The sequence below is a fragment of the Chionomys nivalis genome, chromosome 4 (genome assembly GCF_950005125.1).
Source record: "Chionomys nivalis chromosome 4, mChiNiv1.1, whole genome shotgun sequence".
NCBI lineage: Eukaryota > Metazoa > Chordata > Mammalia > Rodentia > Cricetidae > Chionomys > Chionomys nivalis.
The window spans coordinates 34578556-34602836 of record NC_080089.1 but is presented as its reverse complement, the minus strand read 5'-3'; the positions used below and the strand labels follow the sequence as shown (position 1 = coordinate 34602836).

General features: G+C 44.9%; 1 protein-coding gene across 2 annotated transcripts; it reads left to right on the top strand.

Annotated features, from left to right (window-relative positions):
- Positions 1 to 4676: 4676 nt before the first annotated feature.
- Positions 4677 to 20456, top strand: Tirap (TIR domain containing adaptor protein). Of its 2 annotated transcripts, none has more exons than XM_057767413.1 (5): positions 4677 to 4740; positions 5241 to 5346; positions 14481 to 14627; positions 16258 to 16929; positions 17451 to 20456. In XM_057767413.1, the coding sequence occupies exons 2-5, from the start codon at positions 5271 to 5273 to the stop codon at positions 17468 to 17470; spliced, it is 915 nt and encodes a 304-aa protein (XP_057623396.1). In that variant the 5' UTR covers positions 4677 to 4740; positions 5241 to 5270; the 3' UTR covers positions 17471 to 20456. The 2 variants fall into 2 exon arrangements, with proteins under 2 accessions (XP_057623396.1, XP_057623397.1); XM_057767414.1 differs by lacking the exon at positions 4677 to 4740 and adding an exon at positions 14279 to 14340 and having other exon boundaries at positions 5282 to 5346.
- Positions 20457 to 24281: the final 3825 nt, after the last annotated feature.

Below are 24281 nucleotides of genomic sequence, written 5' to 3'. Positions count from 1 at the left end.
AAGTAGCATTCTGACTGGATCATGGCGGGAAAGAAGAGGAACCAGGGTCTGAAGAGTCACCCTAAGAAGCTTGGATTTCTTCTTGGCAGAAGCCCAGCAGAAGAGGTTTTTTGTTTTTTTTTTTTTTTGTTTTTTTTTTTTTGGTTTTTCGAGACAGGGTTTCTCTGTAGCTTTGGAGCCTGTCCTGTCCTGGAACTAGCTCTTGTAGACCAGGCTGGTCTCGAACTCACAGAGATCCGCCTGCCTCTGCCTCCCGAGTGCTGGGATTAAAGGCGTGCGCCACCATCGCCCGGCCGTAGCAGAAGAGTTTTAAATAGAGAAGCAACATGATCAGATTTCCCTTGTAAAAATCTCCCTCTGGCTAAGAGTGGTGGTGGCGTATGCCTTCAATCCCAGCATTCAGGAGGCAGAGGCAAGAGAATCCCTGTGAGTTTGAAGACAGCCAGGTCTGGGAAAATCACTGTGGTTCCCTTGTAGAGTTCAGAGCAGGGCAGAAAACAGGTTCTAGATGAAGGCTGTTGCAGCCCAAATAGCAGGTGACAGTCATGGTGGGAAACACATAACACATGGAGCAATATAGTGATAATGACAATGTGAAATGGAGCCATTATTTCCTCGGTTTCCAGCTAAACAGCCAAATGGGTACCATGTTTCTCACAGAAATGACACAGGGAAGAACAGCAAAATGAGTAGCCTGGTATGGGACATGCTGAAAGGAAAGCACCTGTGGGAGGTGTCATGTGTAAGCCAAGACCCCAAATAATCATACAGAAACTATATTAATTCCAACACTGTTTGACCAATGGTCCATTCATATTTCTAGCCAGCTGTTTTATCTTAATTAACCCATTTCTATTAATCTGTGTGTCATCATGATGCTGTGGCCTATTGGTAAGGTTCTAGTGGGTGTCTCTCTTTCGGCAGCAACATGGCATCTCTTTGACTCCACCTACTCTGTCTATCTCCGTTCTGATTTCCGGCCTGGCTTTACTCGGCTAAGTCATTGGCCCAAATAGCTTTATTCATCCACCAATAAACACAACACATATACAGAAGAACATCCCACACCAGTCATGGGTGACTGGGCTGTAGAGAGGCCATAGAACAACAGCATCATCAAAGGAGAATAAAGGGTTAGGAAGAACACGAGAGCTGGAGGGACCCACTGGCACTTAGAGAGAACTGAATGAATGATGAAGGGACCCATGAGGCAGGAGAAAATTCAGGAGTGTAGAATCATGAAAACCAAGAAGTAGGCACCAGAAGAAATGTCACATGCCAGCTGAACTCAGCATCCAGCGGGCCAGAGGTGACCATGGAATGCAGTTTAAGGCATAGATGGTAGCAGCAGAAGAGTGAATTAGGATAGAGCTTCTTGGGAAAATGGCTCCATCGAAAGTCCTTTGGAGAGGCAGAGGCAGGCGGATCTCTGGGGAGTTCGAGGCCAGCCTGGTCTACAAGAGCTAGTGCCAGGACAGGCTCCAAAGCTACAGAGAAACCCTGTCTCGAAAAAAGAAAAAGACCTTTGGAGAGGATGAAAAGTAAAAGGTAGAGGTAGACATTGTAAGTCCCAAGCCCCAGTCTCTGGCCTCCATCTTTGGAAGCCCCATCTCTGTGCCCACCAAGCCTTGACCCCTCCCCAGAGGAGTGTCAAGATGAGCCCGCCAAAATCTTGACCATTCCCCCGGTCTACTTAAACTGCTTCCCCGGAAGGTCCCCTCATGGTGGTCCCCTGTGCCCCCCTCACCCCCACCCCCGTTCACTGCCTCCCGGTTCCCCCTCGGGGCCACCCAAGAGCACAGGAATCCCATTAAACCTGGATATTTCTTAATTTGGCTTGATTGGGATTTTTGCATCAGCAAAAAGCTCACTAGGAAAAATTCCTAACAGACATCATATAGCGAAGGGCACAGGAGAGATGGGCCAGCTGGGAGACCTTAAGTCTGTGTGTGGTTTGGAGAGAGCCAGGCATGAGGCAGTAAGCAACAGAAAAGCCATCAGCAGGTAGTACTGAAATGTTAGAGGGGACTTGTCAGGAGCATAGCCAACAGGCTTTATTTAACCCCTGGGGTCAGTCAGGCCAGAGAATTAACTCCTTAGCCCTGGATGGTAGCTCTTTAGGTGTCCCATAGTGATCTGGTATAGCCATCACAGTCTAAGGGTCCAAAGAAATAGGTGCTATAAACATTAATGCCTAAGGAATCCTCTGTTCCTGCAGGACTTTAATTTGATCCCATGGGAAAGCCTTTATGGGCATGTGATTACATCTGTCTTGCCCTTTAAACTATATGAGGAGCTGGACTAAGACCTCAACTTTTCCCCCAAACCCAGACATCCCGGAGCTTGTCCTGTAGTCTGAGTGTCCATCTAAGTATTCCTGCTGGACCCCAAAGGTCCTTCCCTGGCCCCAGGGAGTGTATACTGCAATGAGAGGTAGGGCCAAGGCAAAGGGATTTCTGGGAAGGACTGGGGAGGGCAGAACTTAAAAGGCTTTCCAAGGGCTCAAAACACTATTTGGGCCCAACAATTTGATTTAAATCCCAAGAACCTAAGGAAAAAAAAAATGGTACGGTTGCATATGTCAGTATTCCCAGGATTCAGCATGTCAAGAAGGGAAGTAGAGAAAGAGCCAGTCGGCTGAGAGTATATAGCATGGCAAAAAGGAGAGATCCTGCCTCAACAAGGTGGAAGAGAACTCCCAAAAGCTGTCCTATGACCTATACATATGCAATAGTAATAATGTTTAAGATTTGTATTTTGTCTGTGCATTTATGCAGTGGGGGCAGGGAAGTGGGGGCCAGAAGAGGAAGTTGGAAAGCTGGAGTTACAGCCAATTGTGAGTTACCTGATGAGGGTGCTGGGACTCATCAGTTCCTCTGGAAGAGCAGGAGGTGATATTAACCACTCTTCAGCCTCAGCTTCTTTTTTAAGGGTTTTCCTGGCCAGGTGAAGTGGCACAAGCCTGTGATCCCAGAGTTTGGGGTCAGAGGCAGGAAGATCAGAAAAATCCAAGGTCATTTAAGTTATATAGTTTGAGGTTAGCCTAGGGCTACTGGAGACCCTCTCTTCAAAAACAAACAAAAGAGGAAGAAAGACTTTCCTAAGCACAGAAATGAGCCTAGCTAGAGGGTTTTGTTTTGTTTTGTTTTTTACAAACACAGCTAGGCAGAGAGATAGAGATGTCCTCACCAAGGAGCAAAAGCGTTCACCAAGTGTGAGCAAAAGCATTCACCAAGTGTGAGCAACTGTGGGACACACAAACACAAACGACAATGATGCTGATAGCAAAAACACAGGACAGCTCTTTCCGTAAAGGGAATAAGCGTTTATTCTTGAGCCATATTTGAGTTGGCCAAGGCTCAAGAACAGATTTAGGTTACCCCAAATTACATGTTCCAATGTGGAGATAGCTTCACAAAGTTTTAAAGTTTTACAGAACAAATTCATAAATCAAGCCAATGTAATGATGGGAGATGCTTTCCTAAAGGCCTCAGATGTTTTCTGATGACATCCTTAGCTTTTGGGTTGTGCAGCTAGGAATATGCTCAAGGAATGGCGATTCAGAGTAATGAAGTGAGCCGAGATAAGGTGATTAGCCTCTGGACAGGCAACATCCCAACCTCTCCACAGCACCACAGGTCTAATCAATCCGCGTTTGCAGACACAACTTCTTTCCAGGAATTCTGGTTGCCAGTGCTCTACTGATGAATATTCATCTCTTTCAACATCAGCAACCAGAGAGTGTAATTTTGATGAGTAAAACCTAGAAAGATCACTCATGAACAGCCCCCACAGCACAAACTGTCTCCCTCAGACCAAGTTATCCTTTTTGACTGGCTGGAGATCAAAAGGAATCAGTCTAGAGGGGTAGATAAGGCCTTACACCTGCCTATTAAACTCCCACCTGCCAGCATTTCATATGTGTTGCTTTCAGGTTGACTTTGTTTACTTTTGTTTTTTCGAGATAGGGTTTCTTTGTGTAACAGCCCTGGCTGTCTTGGAACTCAGAAGTTCGCCTGTCTTTGTCCCGAGCGCTGGGATCAAGGCATGCGCCACCACCGCTCAGTCTGAGGCTGACATTTTAATAAGACTTCCGTGGAAGGAAATGTTGTATTATTCCCTTGGAGGGTCCCAAAGTTCACAGCAAGAACTACAGGAAGTAGGGGCAAAGAACTTAAGTATTTCATCAGGACGTGCCAACATCTTGCCTAACCACCTTTTTTCCCCCCAGTAGTTTGGTACCCTGGAAACTGCAGCTGAATGTCTATCCGGAAATCCCTGCCCTGAGGGCAAACACTTTTGGCAAGACTGATTCCAGGCTGTGGGCGTCAACATTAATGGGACCCTCCTTCCATAAAAGTATCTACCTCCCGGGCTGGTCTGTCTCCTTGGTACCATTTAACCTACCTTGAGAGACCTTCGGGAAAATGCCTCATTTTTCTGTGCCTCCCTTGCTGGAGTTTTCTCCTCGTTCCCACGCGCTCAGACGGGGCAAACCTAGGCTGAGGACTTCAAGGCGGCCCTGAGGAACTCTGGCGCAAGGGTTCACCAGCGGGTGGGTGAAGCCCGGGCGACGCGGACGGGCGAGCGCCCCCTAGGGTTGGGCGGGCACACGGGCGGGCGGGCGCGGGTAGGAGGGCGGCTGGTGCGGGCAGGAGGGCGGCGGCCGGGGAGCTTCCGGGAGCCGAGGCGCTGGCACTTCCCGGCCGAGCCTGCAGCCGGCAGCGCGGGGTCGCGCAGGTGAGCGGGCGCTGGGGACACGGGGACGCAGGGCGGTGGGCGGCCGGGCCCTGGGAGTCGCTCCTTTCTTTCCTGGGACACCCGCTTCCCTGCCCCGCCCCTTCCAACCCGCCGTCCAGCACTCCCGGAAAGCCGCCACCTTCCTGTGGCACCGCAGCGGGCGCGGGGCCATTAGTGCGGCTGGGCTTTAGCAGCCTGACCGCATCAGGTGGCTCTCTCCGGCTCCTGACAGTCTTGCTCTGGTCACAACCTGGCCCCTGCTCTTGGGCTTGACTCTGGCGGTATTCTGTTGCTACCACAGTCACTTAATGGGCATCTACCAGGGACGACTGTCGTGCCAAGAACCAAGGATAATAGTAATAGTTCGGACTTAGGTCCACTGGGTGGCAGGTAATCTAGAAACCCGAGAAGTGCCAACTAGAGAAGGAAGTAGGGAGTACTCTAGCTGACACACCTACCCGGGAATGACTCAGTGGAAATCTTGCCTGCTTTGTTTTCAGACTTTAAGAAATAATACACGTAACAAACATATGGAAAAGTGCACAGATCCTGAGTCCCGCCAAACTACTTTTCACAGACTTGTTTGTGTAACCTGCATCCAGAACAGTAAGTCTTTTTTTTTTTTTTTTTGGTTTTGGAGCCTATCCTGGAACTAGCTCTTGTAGACCAGGCTGGTCTCGAACTCCCAGAGATCCGCCTGCCTCTACCTCCCAAGTGCTGGGATTAAAGGCGTGCGCCACCATCGCCCGGCAACAGTAAGTCTTTGTATGCGCGTATGCATGATGTATAATATTCTGTCAAAAAGATGGACTGCATATTGTTTATCCATTTTACTGATGGACATGCTTGTTTTCATCTTTGGCCTGTTTTGAGTAGTGTGACTTGTGTGTGATTGCTCGGTTTGATTATATAGTGTACAGCATCTTTCCAAAATAATTGTGCTTGGTGCTAGAGCAAAGGCTCCGTGGTTAAGAGCACTGGGTGCTCTTCTAGAGGACCCTGGTTCAATCTTCAGAACCCTCATGGATTTGATACCTTCTTCTAGCCTCTGCAGGCACCTGGCAGGAAAATGGTACACAGACATACACACAGGCAAAACATCCAAACACATTAATATTTTCTAAGTTAAAAAAAAAGGCTGTGCTCTCAGCACAGTGGAGCCGAGAGGAGGTGAGGTCAAGGCTGGCCAGCCTGGGTTAGCCCCGCACTCCCAACAGTAGTGTGTGTACACTCACTCTTCTGTCCTTATTAAGCTCCAGCCAGTGTCCTTTCTGTAGCTGTTTCTGCTGACCGCCCAGTGTTGATGCTCTGAGGTTTCAATTTGCATTTCTCTGAGGTAAACCGAGCATCTATCTTTCTGTCTGCTGATCATTTGAATATCCCTTCTGTGAGATGACTGTTCAAGTCTTCTCTCCATTCATGCCTCTCAGCAGCATATGGGAGTTCTTGAAATATTTGGGAGTTAAAGGCATATCATTAGATACATTTGTTTTGTTTTGTTTTCCAAGATAGGGTTTCTCTGTGTAACAGCCCTGGCTGTCCTGGAACTAGCTCTTGTAGACCAGGCTGGCCTCGAACTCACAGAGCTCTGCCTGCCTCTGCCTCCCGAGTGCTGGGATTAAAGGTGTGCACCACCACTGCCCAGCTAGGTACATATTTTTAAACATCACCTCTGTTTCAGCAGATTCTGTCCTCACTCTCCTAAAGTTATCTTTGGGGGCAAAAGTCTTTACATTAGTGTTTTTCAATTTATCATTTTCCCCTTATACAGACTGTATCACATCTGAATTGTTTTTAAAGCCAAATGTAATGGTTCTCACCTGTATTATTGTCATTCAGGCAGATGGCTGTGAGTTTGAGACCAGTCTGGCCTATGTACTGCGTTTTAGGACAGCCTGTACAAAATGAGACCATATCTCAATATTTTTTTTTGTTTAGTCTACTCCAAAGTCATAAATCATGTCATATGTTTTTCTATAAGATCTTTATTGTTTTGCTAGTCACAGCTATTTCTAATACCTATTTGAAATTTAGTTTGTGTATCTTGAGATGTAAATTGAGTTTAAAGTTCCCCACAATACTAAGGAGACCTAATCCTATGGATTGCAAAGAGCACCTTTCTGGGACTGGTGGTGTAGTTCAGTTGGTAGAGCTCTTCCTTAGAATGCACAAACCCGTGTGTTGGATCCCAAACATGGCATAAAACTGGGCTTCATAGCCCTTGCCGATGATCCCAGCACTTCAGAAGTGGAGGCTGGAGGACCAGAAGCTCAGTGTCATCCTCAGCTACATAACAGTTGAATGCCAGCCTGGGCTAAAACAAACCCTATCTCAAAATAGGAGAACAAGGTGGAAAGACCATAATTTTTCTCTACTGAACCTCAGTGTCACCATTGTGTAAGGCAGGAGATAGCTGGGATGCAGGTCTGTATAGCACATCTCATTGTCACCATTGTGTAAGGCAGGAGATGGTTGGGATGCAGGTCTGTATAGTGACATCTTAGTGTCCATTGTGTAACGCAGGAGATGGTTGGGATGCAGGTCTGTATAGTGACATCTCAGTGTCCATTGTGTAAGGCAGGAGATAGCTGGGATGCAGGTCTGTATAGCACATCTCATTGTCACCATTGTGTAAGGCAGGAGATAGTTGGGATGCAGGTCTGTATAGCACATCTCAGTGTCCATTGTGTGAGGCAGGAGATGGTTGGGATGCAGGTCTGTATAGTGACATCTTAGTGTCCATTGTGTAAGGCAGGAGATGGTTGGGATGCAGGTCTGTATAGTGACATCTCAGTGTCCATTGTGTAAGGCAGGAGATGGTTGGGATGCAGGTCTGTATAGTGACATCTCAGTGTCCATTGTGTAAGGCAGGAGATGGTTGGGATGCAGGTCTGTATAGTGACTCCTTGGTGCCACCATTGTGTAAGGCAGGAGATGGTTGGGATGCAGGTCTGTATAGCACATCTCAGTGTCCATTGTGTAAGGCAGGAGATGGTTGGGATGCAGGTCTGTATAGTGACATCTCAGTGTCCATCGTGTAAGGCAGGAGATGGTTGGGATGCAGGTCTGTATAGTGACTCCTCGGTGCCACCATTGTGTAAGGCAGGAGATGGTTGGGATGCAGGTCTGTATAGTGACATCTTAGTGTCCATTGTGTAAGGCAGGAGATGGTTGGGATGCAGATCTGTATAGCGACTCCTCGGTGCCACCATTGTGTAAGGCAGGAGATGGTTGAGATGCAGGCCTGCATAGCGACACTCTGGTTTTATATTGTCTGCTTTCCCTTCCCATCAGTCGTTCTGCCTCAGCTGCTGTTGCTTTACGGTAAATCCTTACGTCTCCGGTAGTGCACAGGTCAGCACTCGTCTTTAAGATCGTAGGTACTTTTCACAACCTTTACCTACAGTGCCTTTTTAAAGTGTATTAGGGAGCTGGAGAGATGGCTCAGTGGTTAAGAGCATTGCCTGTTCTTCCAAAGGTCCTGAGTTCAATTCCCAGCAACCACATGGTGGCTCACAACCATCTGTAATGCCCTCTTCTGGCCTGCAGGCATACATACAGATAGAACACTGTATAATAAATAAATATTTTTTTTAAAAAAAATGTATTAGAAGCATTCATTGGAGTTGTGAGATGTAGCTCAGTGATAGAGTGCTTACAATGAGCTAGATTCCCTATCTCCAGCACTACTTAAAAAAAGAGGGGGGAGAGCCATTTTTAAGCTCCAGGGGTAACTAATGCCTGAAGACAGATTTTGGTTTTTTTGCTCATTTTGTTTTGTTTTTCGAGACAGGATTTCTCTGTGTAGCCCTGGCTGTCCGAGAACTTGCTTTGTAGGCCAGGCTGACATCCAACTACCAGGCTGATATCCAACTCAGAGAGATCTGCCTGCCTATGCCTCCTGAGTGCTGGAATCAAAGGTGATCACCACCACCACCCAGATGGTTTGATTTTTTTTTTAAGATTTATTTATTTATTTTGTATACAGTGTTCTATTTGCATGTATGCCTGCAGGCCAGAAGAGGGCACCAGATCTCATTGCAGATGATTGTGAGCTACCATGTGGTTGCTGGGAATTGAACTCAGGACCTCTGGAAGAGGTATCAGTGCTCTTAACCTCTGAGCCATCTCTCCAGCCCATGGTTTGGTTTTTTAAGACAGGGTTTCCACTCTGCAGGTCTGACTGGTCCTGGAACTCACTATGTAGACCACACTGGCCTTAACGCACAAACACATAAAAAGATCTTCCTGCCTCTGCCTCCTGAATGCTGCTGACACAATCTATATTAACTACCTGCGTATTTACACAAAATTCACAGCATAATAAGTACAAAACAAACACATCATTTAGGCATATATATTTAGAACATATATAATATATTTGCATGTAATCCCAGCACACGGAATGTGGAGGCAGGAAGATCTAGAGTTCAGAGTCATTCTGGGCTACAGAGTGAGTGGAGGCCAGCGTGTGCTATAAGAGACCCTACCTTAACTCCCTCCAAAATAAAAATAAATAAGTAAATTTTACCGATTATAAATATCAACAATTTATTTGCTTTTAAAAGTAGAAAACGTATTAGTATTGTGTAAGTGTGCACACGTGTGTGTGTCTTAATATATATTATAATGTGTATTTTATGTGTTTATATATGCATGTATATTATATATTCATATACACATAAAATATCACATCAAGTGTGTGTATATATATGTATGTATATGTATATATATATTTTTTTAACATCTAGATTAATGCTTCCATGCATCAGAATTTTCTAGAAAACTCATAAAACTTAGGCTTCTCTTCTAAACCACCCAATAAGAATATCCAGGAGTGTCTTTGCATTTTATTTTGTTTTTCTCAAGTGGGGTTTTGTGTGTGTGTGTGTGTGTGTGTGTGTGTGTGTGTGTGTGTCTTATTTTGTTTTATTGAGGAGGGTTTTCAATTTATATCCCAAGCTAGCCTGGGACTCACTGTGTAGTCCAGGCTGACCTTGAACTAGAAGTGATCTTCCTGTCAAAGCTTCCTAAATCCCTAATGGGATGATAGGCGTTTGCCACCATGCCCAGTTCTCTAGCGGGTTCTCTTTTGAGGGAGCTCCTTGCCAGCTTTCTGTGAAATGTGTGTCATTCTCTATAAAGTGGGCCTCTGAGGTGCATGTCATTCTGCTTTATGCGCATTTAAAAAGGGAACATGACCTCTTGTGAGTCCCTGTGAGTCAGATTAGACAGAGCTGGTGATCAGATCTGCCAGCTGGAGGCCTGGATTCAGTATCTTATCTGCTCGACGTGGGTGACGGTCCCTCTGCATCTGGGAAAAGTTTAGTCATGTCTGATTGCTCCCCAGCCTTGGCTGCAAAAGAACTTACAATGAAAAAGGAAGGTGCATGAGGTTTTATCTGGGAAGTACATGCTTACAGGAACTTGTCTGCCATCTCGCACAATTATCCTGTCAGAAATGCTGTTATTTCCTATGCTTACACTTTTTCATAATGACAGTTAATGGCATATCCCCCTCCACCCACCCACCCCTGCTTCCAATGGATGTTCTGTTAAACTATTGACTTAATTCTCCCCTGCTCCTTTTTCATCTTCTTCTCCTCTTCCTCTCTCTCACCCTTCTTCCCCTGACCTTGGCGCTAGGCCTCATCTGTGTAGGCTAAAATAGCACTCTACCTCAGTGCTTCATCTCCAGCCATAATTTTTGTTTGTTTCTTTGAAGCAATAAAAAAAAGGCAGTTACCCCAAACCAGGATGTGCTATAAAAGGGTAAGTAATTTCAAAAACCTTACTTGCTTCCTTCCTTCCTTCCTCCTACTCCTCTTCTTCACTCTCTTCCTCTCCTCCCCCTCCTCCTTTTTTCTTTCAGTACTAAGGATCGATGCTGGACTTTGTGCATGTTAAGTGTAGGTGAACACAAATATCTCTGTATTAGTTAAGTGCTTGCTCTCCCCCTAAGTTCCCCCAGCCCTGTTTCATAAAACTTACATCTGGATATTCAAGTTGAATATCATACTATACGATTTTTTGTTTTCATACTATTTTTATGTTATCTTAAACTTTATAATATCATTTTAAAAAATTAAGTTATTCTCCAGTTTGTATCAAGGGCAAACAATACATTTTCTACTAAAACAAAAATTGAGAAAATCTTTAGAGAGTATGAAAGTTAAGCAATCTTATGTGTACTGCCAGGGAGAAAGACATTCTTTTATTTATTATTTTAAAAATTTGTTTTGGTTTTATTTATGTGCATATGTCTGTGTAAGTATATGCCATGCATGGGGAGGTACCCTTGGAGGACAGCAGAAGTTACAGGCATTGGTGACCCACAGGGGAGCTGGGTACTGAACTGAGTTTGTCTTGAAGGAACAGCAAGCTCTCTTAAGTACCGAAGCATCTCTCTAGCCCCTGGAAGATATTTCTTTAATGGTTTCCTGAAGGTGTGGAGAGATGGCAGCCCTTGACCAGGAAGAGCTTTCCAAACCTGCCAATGGTCTGAGGCACGGCAGAGCCACCATCTCTCACTTAGCTTGTCAGAAACCAGGAGCACACGGGGAAGGAATGGGGAAGGAAAGAGGCTCACACCGACATCAGCAGTCCACTGAGGAAGAGTCCACCGAGATGTCCTCCTGTCTCGTCTGTTGCTTCTCTCTTTCAACACTCCTACTCCAGCACTCATTCCTCTCCTTCTTGCCCTGTGTTAGTCAGATACCTTGGAGAATTCCCTACAGGAAGTGAGCTCATGGTTTCAGAGGGGGAGGTGGGGTGGAGCAGAGCAGTTCCGGTCATGGAGGCTATGAAGCAGAGAGACAGAAAGTCACACCTCCCGTGGCCTGCTTTTCTCCGCTATGCTACATTCCCACGCCTCCCTGTCATGGCATTAGATCATGAATCCGGAAAGGGATTGATGCATTCATTACATCAGCGCTCTGTGTTCCAGTCATCTTGGGGAGCAGCCTCACAAATACCCCCATGGGAGTGCCTTGCTAGTCTCTCGGCATTCTCATTCTGACCAGGCCAGCAATTAGGATTGGTCCCCACGCTGCCTTCATCGCACAGCACCGTACGTTCCTTGAACTGCGGTACTTGTTCATTAATGTCCAACACACACATTTTTTAAAATTTATATATTTTGTTTTGTTTTGTTATCTGAGACAGGGTTTCTTTGTGTAGCCCTGGCTATCCTGAAACTGGCTTTGTAGTCCAAGCTGGCCTTGAACTCACAAAGATGTGCCTGCCTCTGCAGCACTTTAATCCCAAGTGCTGGGATTAAAGGCATATGCCACCACTGCCAGACAAAATTTACATTTTTAGGGATGGAGAGATGGCTCAGTGGTTAAGAGCATTGCCTGCTCTTCCAGAGGTCCTGAGTTCAATTTCCAGCAACCACATGGTGGCTCACAACCATCTGTAATGAGGTCTGGTGCCCTCTTCTGGCCTGCAGACATACACACAGACAGAACATTGCATACATAATAAATAAATAAATATTTTTAAAAAAATTTACATTTTTAAAATTTTGAAACTTCTGATTACAGATTTGTTTCTGTATGGATTCCCAGAGGAAACTTTTGTTATGACGCCTGCAGATCCAGCAAAAAGCCAGAAAGCAACCCTGTGTTCATTATTACTATCTCCCAAACCCAGCTCTCTACCTTCCTTCAGCTAGAGAATTGCCTCAAGAATGCTAGGGTTCCCCTGCATTCGAACAGGCTCTGCTCCCACAGAGTCTTCTCCCTAAAACCAAAGCTAACTAAGAGAGATCCAGCATCAGAACCATTCTATCCTTGCGGTGTGCAGAGAACACAGAAGAACATTCTTGGTCCTTCATGTTTTCATACAAATTCTGAAGCAATTTGATAACGTGTCCCAAAATAAAAATAAATTTAAAAAAACCTGCTAGTCAGAGATAGCACTGAACTAAAGATCAATTTTGGGAAGATTAATGTCATAATATTTAATCTTATAAACCAAATATATTCTTCCCACATGAAAGGGCAATATGACAATATTGCACAGTGAGTAACTCTGCTTGTTGTGCTAACCTGGTGATCTAAATTCAACCCCCAGAACTTGTACTGGAAGGAGAGAATCAGCCTCTAAAAGCTGTCTTTTGTCTTCCACACATAGGCTGTGGAATACCATGTGCTTGCACCTCTCTCTCTCTCTCTCTCTCTCTCTCTCACACACACACACACACACACACACACACACACACACGAGCCTGTCCTGGAACTAGCTCTGTAGACCAGGCTGGTCTCGAACTCACAGAGATCCGCCTGCCTCTGCCTCCCGAGTGCCACCATCGCCCGGCTTTTTAAAGATTTTTATTTATTATGTATAGTGTTCTGTCTGCATGTATGCCTGCTTGCCAGAAGAGGACACCAGATCTCACCAGATCTCATTACAGATGGTTGTGAGCCACCATGTGGTTGCTGGGAATTGAACTCAGGACCTCAGGAAGAGAAATCAGTGTTCTTAACCTCTGAGCCATCTCTCCAGCCCAGGAATTGGGTTTTAAAAGTACTAAGGACTGCCAGACAGTGCCACCTTAATCCTAGTAGAGGCAGGTGGATCTCTGAGTTCAAGGCCAGCCTGGTCTACAGACTGAGTTCCAAGACAGCCAAGGCTACAGAGAGAAACCTTCTCTTAAAAAACCAAAAAATAAAAAATAAGTTAAAGAAATGAAAACAAAAGTACTAAAGACTAAATTCCCTCCCACAGCTCACTATATATCCCTAGGTAGCCAGGAACTAACTATGTAGCCTAAGCTGACCTGAAATTTGCAGCAGTCCTCCTGTGAGTGCTAGGATTAAATGCAGGTACCACCATACCCAACTGTTTTAAGATGGGATCTCAAGACCACTGATGGCACACACCTTGAATTCCAGCACTTGGGAGGCAGAAGTAGGTGGATCTCTGTGAGTTCAAGGCCAGCCTGGTCTACAAAGCAAGTTCCAGGACAGCCAAAGCCATCACACAGAGAAACCCTATGCTGAAAAACAAAACAAAAGGGGGGGGGTGTCTCAAAAGATTTCTGAAGCTGATCCAAACTCATTAATAGAAGTAATCCAGCTGCCTCAACCTCCTGTGTACCTGAGACATACTAATCCACAATACTTTCTTAACAACTTTTTACACACGAGGTGCTGTTAGTACATTACATAAATTTCTTCATGTTGTTTACCTGGTAATGCTGAGTTGCAGCTTCTAGCATCACAGATGGAGACACCAAAGCCTAGAAAGATTATTGAAGGCCCTGATCAGCATGAGGTGCAAATCCCAGCAATGTACGTACGTGAAGTTGGCAGTCTTCACCGTTTTATGACATTGTTTCCCTAGCTGGCAGGTAAGGGCTAGGTGAGTGGGTGGATGGGGTTAGGGCAAGATAGAGAAAATGTAGCAAGACTTGCTTCAAGTATTGCTACTGCTTAACACTCATCTACCTGTCCAAATGGCCAGTCCCTCTCCTGTTTCAGCATTGACACAGGAAGTCCTTCTAAAGAGCTGCCTGTCCTCTCTGTTTTCCTAGATCTCAGATGCATTCCTGGCCAGCCTAAGCAGAGAACAGTCACTCTACCAAGTTTGTACCTTGTAAGTCTGGTCACGCTTCACAGATCTGGGTCATTTCCTTGGTCCTATGGACCTGGTGAAAGACTGAGCCATTAGGGACTAGGAGAAAAGCAGAACTTCCAGGTAGGTAAGTACAACTTTTGTGATTCTGTCCTTTGCAGGATGGCTGCTCCATGGCTCTCTCCCATCCTGCCACACCCCCAATGCCTGCTCTCCCAGGGTTAGTTTGGAGGCCTGCACTATGGCTTCGTCCTCCTCCATCCCAGCCTCTTCCACTAGGTCCAAGAAGCCTCGAGACAAGATAGCTGGTGAGTAGAGCCTGTCTCCTAGTTACGCTCTGGTCCCTGGGAGGGTGATTCCCAGGTGAGAAGAGGGACTCTTCCAGATGCAGAGGAGAGACGCGGAAAGTCTGGTGATGGGGAACAGAGCTGCCGGTGAGATGACCTAAAGCTGCGAGGAGAGGGAGGAGTCAAGGGCACATGATGGGTTCTGCAGGCCTTCGTTTCAGGTGTTTTCCAACGTATTGGCCTGACAACCATTGTGCCGAAGGCTTAAGGTAGTGTGTCCTGACATCTGAATCTTTTCCCAGAACTATTCAGAGAAAGGAAACAAGGAAAGAAAAAAATGTAACAATCCCCAGTACAGCTGAGTTTTAACATTATAGAGTACTTACAATTTAACTTCAAGAACTAACAAACTCATTTGATATATGAGGAAATGGAGACCTAGGCCAGTTTGCTTAAGGTCACCGAGCAAGCGGCATGACAGGTCTGCAGTCAGATCTGGGGGGCAAGTGTGGTTTCTGCGTTCACCGGGAGCTCGGACTAGCAGCCCTCAGCCTCTGAACAACACAACAGATTCCAGTCCCTTGGCCCTTTTTCTTCTTACTTAGTCATTTGTATTAACCAGGCTGCCTTGAACTTATCATTGTAGTAGAGGTGACCCTAAACTTCCAGTCTCTGTTTCTATGTCCCAAATTCTGGGATTACAGGCATATATCGCAGTACCCATTTTCCTTGGTCCTTTCCATTCTTACCTTGATCAGTTCCCTCCTCTTAGGGCTGCAGCTAGGCCTTGGGCCTGATTAGTCCCCGTCTGAGGATGTCTGCTTACACAGGCAGTTGACTACTCTGGTTTATAGTCTTCTGATTAAGGTGGCCTCTGGGTGGCAGATAGCAGATGATCTACAACAGAACAAGGTCATCTATATTTCTTTTTATAATTAAATTATTAATTTATAATCAAATAAATTGCTTTATTCTAATTTAAAATTTTATGTTTCAGAGAGGGTCTCGTTGTGCAGCTCTGGCTGGCCTGGAACTCTCTGTAGACCAGGCTGACCTTGAACTCAGAGATCCACCGGCCTTTGCCTCTCAGGTGCTGGGATTAAAGGCATGTGCCATTGTGCACAGCAAATTTTACTTTATTTCTATGGCGATCTTATTGTTTTTTTCCAGTCTGGCCTTGAATTACCCCTCACTGTCTCAGCCTCTTGGGTAGCTAGATTATAACAAACACTCCCTCACCACGGTGACTCCATTAAAGCTGTCCTGTTTTTTTTCTTTCTTTTTTTTTTTATTTCTTTTTTTTTTTTCTTTCTTTTATCCCCTCTCCGAGACAGGGTTTCTCTGTCCTGGAACTAGCTCTGTAAACCAGGCTGGCCTCGAACTCACAGAGATCTGCCTACCTTCGCCTCCCAAATGCTAGGATTAAAGGCGTTCACCAACACCACCACCTGGCCAGGAGTTCGAGTTCTCTAAGTATCGGGGAACCTTTAAAGATAGCAGGAACTCTTAGGAAAGACCTCAGGGGTGTGCCTAACAGCAAGGCAGTAGGACAGCGGGTAAGGTGTAGCTGGCAGAGTCCTGCCCATTTTCCTTGGAGGTGGGGCTTCAACTTGCAGGCAGCAAATCTCAGCTCTGTGTTTTTCCCCTGTAGACTGGTTTAGGCAGGCTTTGTTGAAGAAGCCTAAGAAGATGCCAGCCCTCCGGGAAAGCCACCCAAGTGATGGTTCACAGAAAGCCACACAGGACGGTCTCCCACCCTCGAGCCACGACTCACCCTCCAACCGAAGCTCACCCCTGAGCCACAACTCACCCTCCAACCGCAACTCACCCCCAAGCCACAGCTCACCTCCGAGCTGCAGCTCAGGAATGTCTCCTACCCTGCAGCCAACAGACATGGACACCAGCTGCAGCAGTGGCCGCTGGAGCAAAGACTATGACGTCTGCGTGTGCCACAGTGAGGAGGACCTAGAGGCCGCCCAGGAGCTGGTCTCCTACTTGGAGGGTAGCAGGGCCAGCCTACGCTGCTTCTTGCAGCTTCGGGATGCAACCCCAGGTGGCGCCATTGTTTCTGAACTATGCCAGGCCCTAAGTAGTAGTCACTGTCGTGTGCTACTCATCACCCCAGGCTTCCTCCGGGACCCCTGGTGCAAATACCAGATGCTGCAGGCCCTGACGGAGGCCCCCGGGGCGGAGGGTTGCACCATACCCCTGCTATCCGGTCTGTCCAGAGCCGCCTACCCGCCGGAACTCCGATTCATGTACTATGTGGACGGCAGAGGCCAGGATGGTGGCTTTTACCAAGTCAAGGAGGCTGTCATACGCTGTAAGATACAGGCGGGCCTGGAGGGGGTAAAGTGTCAGCCAGTGTCTGTATAAGGACTTTAGGAGGCAGTCTCCATAGCTCCATGAATTGAAAGCTTCTAGAGAAGACTGAGTTTGTATGCTGGCTCCTTCACCCATTAGCACTTGAGTCACTTGGGCATGTCACTTTAGCCCCGCTGAACCTTGAATTTCTCATTCTTCATTAGGACTCCATTAGTGTAGAATGAGTACATGTCAAGTGTTTATAACAAGCAGGGCCTAGCACAAACTGAGTCATCAATTAGCAGGTAGTGTTAATGATCATAATAGGTTTCTCTCTGAAACTGGATTAGAGATGTGTTCCAGGAGCTGGGCAGATACAAGGAGTGACATCAGTTTAGCACTGCAAAATGGTAAAGAAAAAAAAAAAGGTGATAGAAACCAACTGCAGCCTGTATCAGGGGAGGACCTGATGGGGAGAAAGGACAGATGCTAGGTCTGGGAAGAGTGATAAGCCTTGTGATTCTCTTTGGTCTCTTTCAGATCTGGAAACACTAAGTTGACACTTAAGTTTGCATGAGAAAAGTTGGAGATAGCTCACTCCGGGTGCTGGATTCCAGTAGCTACGGCCTCAGACGCCAGTGCCTGCTGCACTGTGGACCTGCCGCAGGATCAGCTTGCCACTGCTTCCATTACTGGGGGCTCCACAAGAAGGCCCGGAAGAAGATGCTCCCCACCACCACCAAGGAGACCAGGGGGAAGATGGGGATTCCCCAAGAAGAGCAGAAGGAGCCAGGGACTCTCCCAGGAAGGCAACGAGGAAGTCAGAAATTGGAGTTGTCAAGAGATTGTGACGTCAGGAGGGGCAGCAGTGCCTTGTCTGCTGCTTAACCGAACAGGAAGCTGACACACAGCGCTCTTCTTCTCCGGAGTCAGGCACCGGAGTAAATAGGTACCACTCCTCACGAGGGGTGAGCCTGACTGATGAACTAGAAGTCAGTGCTCTTCTCAGTTGCCTGGGAAACCGGGGAGAGGTGGCAGGTATCAGGTCCTTCACACTCACACTACTGTAGCTCTTTCCCAGAGACATCAGCTCACCTTACAAAGCTGGAGGAAAGGCACGCCCAGCCCCACACTGAATACCACTTACTGAACAACAAAAAAGGTTTGAAATACAAACCTTGCCAGGCAGTGATGGCACGTGCCTTTAGGAGACAGAAACAGGCAGATCTCTGTGAGTTCAAGGCCAGCCTGATCTACAAAGCAAGTTCCAGGACAGTCAGAGCTGTTACACAGCGAAACCCTCTCTCAAAAAACAATAACAACAACAATAACAAAAGCAAGCCTAGGGGCTGGAGAGATGGCTCAGTGGCTAAGAACTCTTGTTGCCTTTGCAGAGGATCCAGGTTCAATTCCCAGTATCCATGTGGTATTTATAAATACCACATGGTAGTTATAAATAAGGCTCACTGCTTATTTACAACTCTGCTTCCAGGGGATCTAATGCCTTCTCTGACCAGGAACTCCTTGGGCACCAGGCACACATATGGAACACATACGCTCATGCAGGCAAAACAGTCATACACATAAAGAAATCTTTTTCTAAAAAGTTAGAAATGCAAATCTAGGGTTGTAGGTGGAGTTGGTGGTAGAACACTTGCTTAGCATGTATGAGGGCTTGGCTTTGACCACCGGCACCATCAAAATAAAAAAACCAAACAAACCTGGAAACCATTCTGCACGCATGAACAAGTAGCGAGAAGGAAAAGCAGGGTGCAGGACTCAGCTTCACCTGGATCCTTTGACACATAGGACCTCCTCCGACATCTGCTAGAGCCCATGCTTCATAGCACCTGTCTTTATGATGAACTGAAAGGAATCAATGTTCTCAGTCTAGCACAGTGTGTGTTCCCAGGGAGAGGCAAGGCATCCCTTTCTTCTCAATGAGAACAGAAACATGGTCAACCGTCACTGTCTCCCCTGGTGTATACCTTGAGCCTTTTCTCTTCCTTTTGTCATGTCCCTTTATAGAAAACAAATTATTTTAAATTTATGATTTTTTGGTTACATACAAAATATCTAAAGGATGCTATAACTCATGCACTTACCACCTTAATATAAAAAATACAGTAAGCAAACCTTATTCCCAACATGCTTGTTTCCTTCGTGTTCTGAGTTCCAGGCCCCTCATGTTTCCTAATAGAAATAACCACTATTCTGAATTGATTTTGAACTTACTGTGAACTTTTCTGTATGAAGTTTGTATAGATAGATGCATCCCAGCAAAATGTTATTTATTTTTATGACTTTATCTTTTATACACATTGCATCACAATGTGTGTTTCCGTTGTTTGACATGTTTGTGAGGTACGTCCACGTTATGTCACTCATGAGCTTCCTCTTGTTCTCAGTCTGAGGGTCGAGCGACCCTTTCACAGAGGTCACATGTCAGATACTCCACTTGTCAAATATTTATGATTCATAACAGGAGCAAAATTACAGCTATGTAGTAGCAACAAAAATAATTTTATGGTTGGGGGTCGCCACAACACGAGAAACTGTATTAAAGGGTCACAGCATTAGGAAGGTTGAGAACCACTGCTCTAAGATCTCTTTAAAACAAATTCTAGGTCTTTTCTCCCTAAACATTTAGTTACATCCCTCTAAATCATGAGGGGTTTTTTTTTTTTTTGAGCACTATAAAGTTCTATTTTCATCTTAATATAAAGTGCTGTCTATGAAGTTGTAGTCAGTGCTTTTGTGCCTTACAAAGTCTTTCCTGTGTTATTCCTACCTTCTACAGTCAATCTTGAAAAAGCTGGTTATATCTTCCAGGGTATTTCTATTCATATTTAGATCTTTCCTCCACTTGGGGTTGTTTTTGTTTGTCTGTTACTTGTTTTCTTTTGGTTTTTGGAAACAGGATCTGTCGCCCAGATCGACCACAAACTTAAGATCTTCCCAGCTCAGCCTCCCAAGTCCTGGGATTTCACACATTATAAGCTATCATGCATGGTTTGCTCTTGGTTTTCAAGTCAGAAATCCAATTCTTTTCTGTCAGTTACATCCTATCTCCACTGATAGCTGTTTGTTGTTTTCTGTTTATTTGAGGTAGGATCCCACTATGTATCCCTGGCTGGCCAAGAATTCACTGTCAACCCGGCTGCCTCAGACTCAGATATCTGTCTGCCTCTGCGTCTCCAGCACAGTGCTGGGATTAAAGGTGTGTGCCACCAGACCCAGACACTGCTGCTGCATACTGTCGCATGTCCGTGTCTATTGCTGGTTCTCTGGTCTCTTTCAAGTAGACCCTGTGTTAGTACCACAGGTCTTTAAAAAGCTTTAATACCCCGAGGATCAATTCTTCCCACTCTTCTTGTTATCTAAATTACTCTGTCTTTTTTAAATTTCTACTTCTCTGCTTTGTTTATTCACACTGTCAGTTGCCAGGAAAAAGTCTATATTTTTATTGGAGTTACATTTAGTTTATGGATTTGACTAGGAAAAGCAGGTACTTTTATGATAAAGCCTTCCTATCCATAAAGGAACATCTCCACTTATGTCTTTAAATGTATTTTAATAAAGTTATATAATATTTTTATATTATTAGTCTCATGTTTTATTAGATTTATTCTTTCTCACCTCATAATTTTGCTGCTTTTATAAAGTATTTAAAAATTTTATATATACATATGCCTACCAAAAGCATATATATAATATATTTGATTTAACATTAGGTACCATGCTATATTTTTTCATTTTAAATGACTGTAGATTTTACTTGGTTTCTGTGCTTCCTACGACCCAGTGCAATTATGAAAGAATTGACGACCACAGCCATTCAGGCATAGACGGCATATTGCTTAAAGGGAATGCTTCAAACATTTTATCTTTAAAATGTATCTGCTGTAGATTTTTATGTGAGGGAAGGGCAGTATTATGTTTACATGAGTGCAAGAACCCTTGGAATCCAGAAGAGATTCACTGGGGGCTAGAGAGATGACTCAAAGGTTAAGAGCATTGCCTGCCCTTCCAAAGGTCCTGAGTTCAATTCCCAGCAACCACATGGTGGCTCACAAGCATCTGTAATGGGATCTGTTGCCCTCTTCTGGCCTGCAGGCATACACACAGACAGAATATTGTATACATAATAAATAAATAAATATTTAAAAAAGAAGAAGAAGAGGAGGAGGAGGAGATCCACTGGATCATCTGGAGTTAGAGGATGGGACCGAAATTTGGATCTCTTGGAATAGCAGAAAGCATTCTCAACTTCTGAACCATGTTTCCAGCCCTGCTTTTTTTTTTTTTTTTTTTCCCGAGACAGGGTCTTATTCTATAGCTCAGATGTCTTTTATTTATTTTTAATTTTATGTTTTTATTTGTTCTAAAGATTCTACAAGCTTTTTGACAAAAATTAGGACAATCTTAACTGTGAGTTCTTTATTACTAAAAGCATTTAAAAGTAGGTTGAACTGGGTGGTTGTGGCACACACCTTTAATCCCAGCACTCGGGAGGCAGACACAGGTGGATCTCTGTGAGTTCAAGGCCAGCCTGGCCTACAAGAGCTAGTTCCAGCACAGACTCCAAAAACTACAGAGAAACCCTGTCTCAAAAAAAAAAAAAAAAAAAAAAAAAAAAAACCCCAAAAAAGAAAAACTTTTAAAGTAGATTGAACTACCCTTTTGTTGAATTTTGAAATCAAGTGGTAACCAAATCAGTGGACAAGGACCCTTCTAATTCTGCGTGTCTACAATTGAAAGTCATGATGGAAAGGCTGAATGAGTGTCTGTGGAGCCATCAGTTCACCTACTTTCTCTTCTTATAGTGGGCTCAAGTGTTGCCCCTCCGGGCTTTAGTAGAATTGTTTTATATTTGACTGGAAGTGAGCTGCTTCAGTCTCCTAAGTAGAAGACTAGAGGACTATCCTGGGGAATCAAAACTGCATAAGAGAGAATTCTCACAGACTTTAATGCTCGTTACTCCAAAATTACCTAAGGTGAGGTTCAAAGTGGACTAGCTCTTCTAATGCCACAGTGGCACAAAGCTTGTAGGAGTAACCAGCCAGGATCTTATTGGATGTAAGGCCCACTCCACGAGAGGCAAAGACTTCTCGAACTCAAGCACATGGTGATCCTCCCACCTCAACTTCCAAATGCTGAAACTATAGGTGTGAGCCACCATACCCGTTCAACTTGTTATTTCTTACAGATATATTCCCAAGTATAAATTTACGAGAGTAGAGCTCTGGCTGGAGAGATGGCTCAGAGGTTAAGAGAACTGACTGCTGTTCCGGAGGTCCTGAGTTCAATTCCCAGCAACACATGATGGCTCACACCATAATCTAAAATAAGATCTGGTGCCCAGAACACTAATACATAATAAAAAAATTTTTTAAATGTATGAGAGTAGATTAGTTCCTTCCTATTGCTGTGATAAAACACCATGACCAAAGCAACTTACAGAAGGAAGGGTATATTTGGCTTTCCATTCCAGGTTCATTACAGTAAGGAAACTGGCAGCAAACAGAAGGCTGGGGCAGGATGCTGAAACTCACAGCTTAACCACGGGCAGGTATCTGAGAGAGCAGCTGGGAGTACATTAAGGCCTTAAGCTCTCAAAGCCTGTCTCTGGTGACGTACTTCCTCAAGCGAGGCCATACCTCAGTCCTTCCCAAACAGCTCCATCAACCAGGAATCAAGTATTCAAATACCAGAAACTATATTCTTTCATATATACAGTCCTATGTAATTATATATGTTTATCATTTAAACCACAGAGGACTAAAAAAATCTTTTTATCTCCTATTTGGCGAACCAGCCAGGAGATTCTGGAATGTATCATTTACTCTGGGACCCACAGATTAAAATCCTAGAAAAACTGGCAGAAGTGAGCAGGAAAAAAATATGTGCATATGTTTGTTTGAGATAGGATCTCATTACCTTGACCTTAACTGCCCTGAAACCCATGGTATAGATCAGGCTAGCCTCACACTTGTGACTGATCTTCATGCCTCTGCCTCCAGAGTCGTGGGATTACAAGTGTACACTATCATACACAGCTCTGAAAATGTACGAATTCTTACCAAATTTCTAACCGTAGAACCTACTTGAGAAGAAGACATCTCGATCTATTCTACACTATAAAATACCTGAGCCTAGGTCCTTTGTAAGGAAGTTTATTTAGCTTGGGTTTAGAAACTGAAGTCCCAGATCAGGAGGCCACACCATTATAATGACAAGAGTACGTGGCTATAAGATCTCATGGAAAGACAGAAAATGAGATTTGGGGGGCCAAGCACAGTCTTTTTATAACAACCTTTTCTTATAAAAACTAACTGTAAGAAGGAGTCTATAGAAGGGTATAGTAGAGCTCTTCCTGAGCATGCACTGGCCCCTGTGTTCTAACCCCAGGCCCACAAAGGCTATATATATCATGGTATTAATGGTCATATAGAGTACTAATTCTAGAAAAAGGCTTTATCTAGCCTCCCATTCAGGTTTGAGTCTCTATCAGGTAACTAGTAATTAAGCTTTTGTACTCTGGATGTACATAACAAGTATTGATCCTTTAACCTCTTTGAGATCTGCTGCATATGGCATTTAAAATGTTTAAGTTTTCTGCAGTGAGCCATGACCATGCTTAACAACAACCTTTGAAGTTCCAAAAAGATGATGGGGTCCGATGGTGGCGCACGCCTTTAATCCCAGCACTCAGGAGGTAGAAGCAGGTGGATCTCTGTGAGTTCGAGATCAGCCTGGTCTACAGAGCTAGTTCCAGGACAGGCTCCAAAGCCACAGAGAAACCCTGTCTCGAAAAACCAAAAAAAAAAAAAAAAAAAAAAAAAAAGATGATGGGACCCACAATGACATTTCCACCAGGGTGATGACAATGTCACTAAGATCACAAACACCACCCAAAGATTGGCTTTGGACTACAAACTACTCAGGACAATTTTGAGGTGGCTAGTTTAGATGGTCCAGCCTTACAGACTACTCTAGCCAGGCAGGGTTTCCCATTACACAGAGAGACCTGAACAACTCATGATATAGCTACCTCTCCCAGGACCTGACAATTAACACATTTTTTTCCAGGTCCCATAAAGATGCTGTTGCCCCTTATAATAAATAGAAATATAATTTTTGTCTTTTAGCTAGCCTGGTTATTCCTGAATAAACGTCTACAGTTGGAGCCTGATTCACGGGGCTCGGGTCTCCAGCGGCTCAGCCAGCTGCTGTCAGGCGCCACACAGTTTATTTGGGTATAGAATTCCCGTGCAGCGGTCCTGAGTAGCTGCCTGACACGGTCCTTCATATTTTCTCTTTAAACGTCACAGCTGGCTTCTGGGTCCAGTTTTCTGGTACTTGCAGATG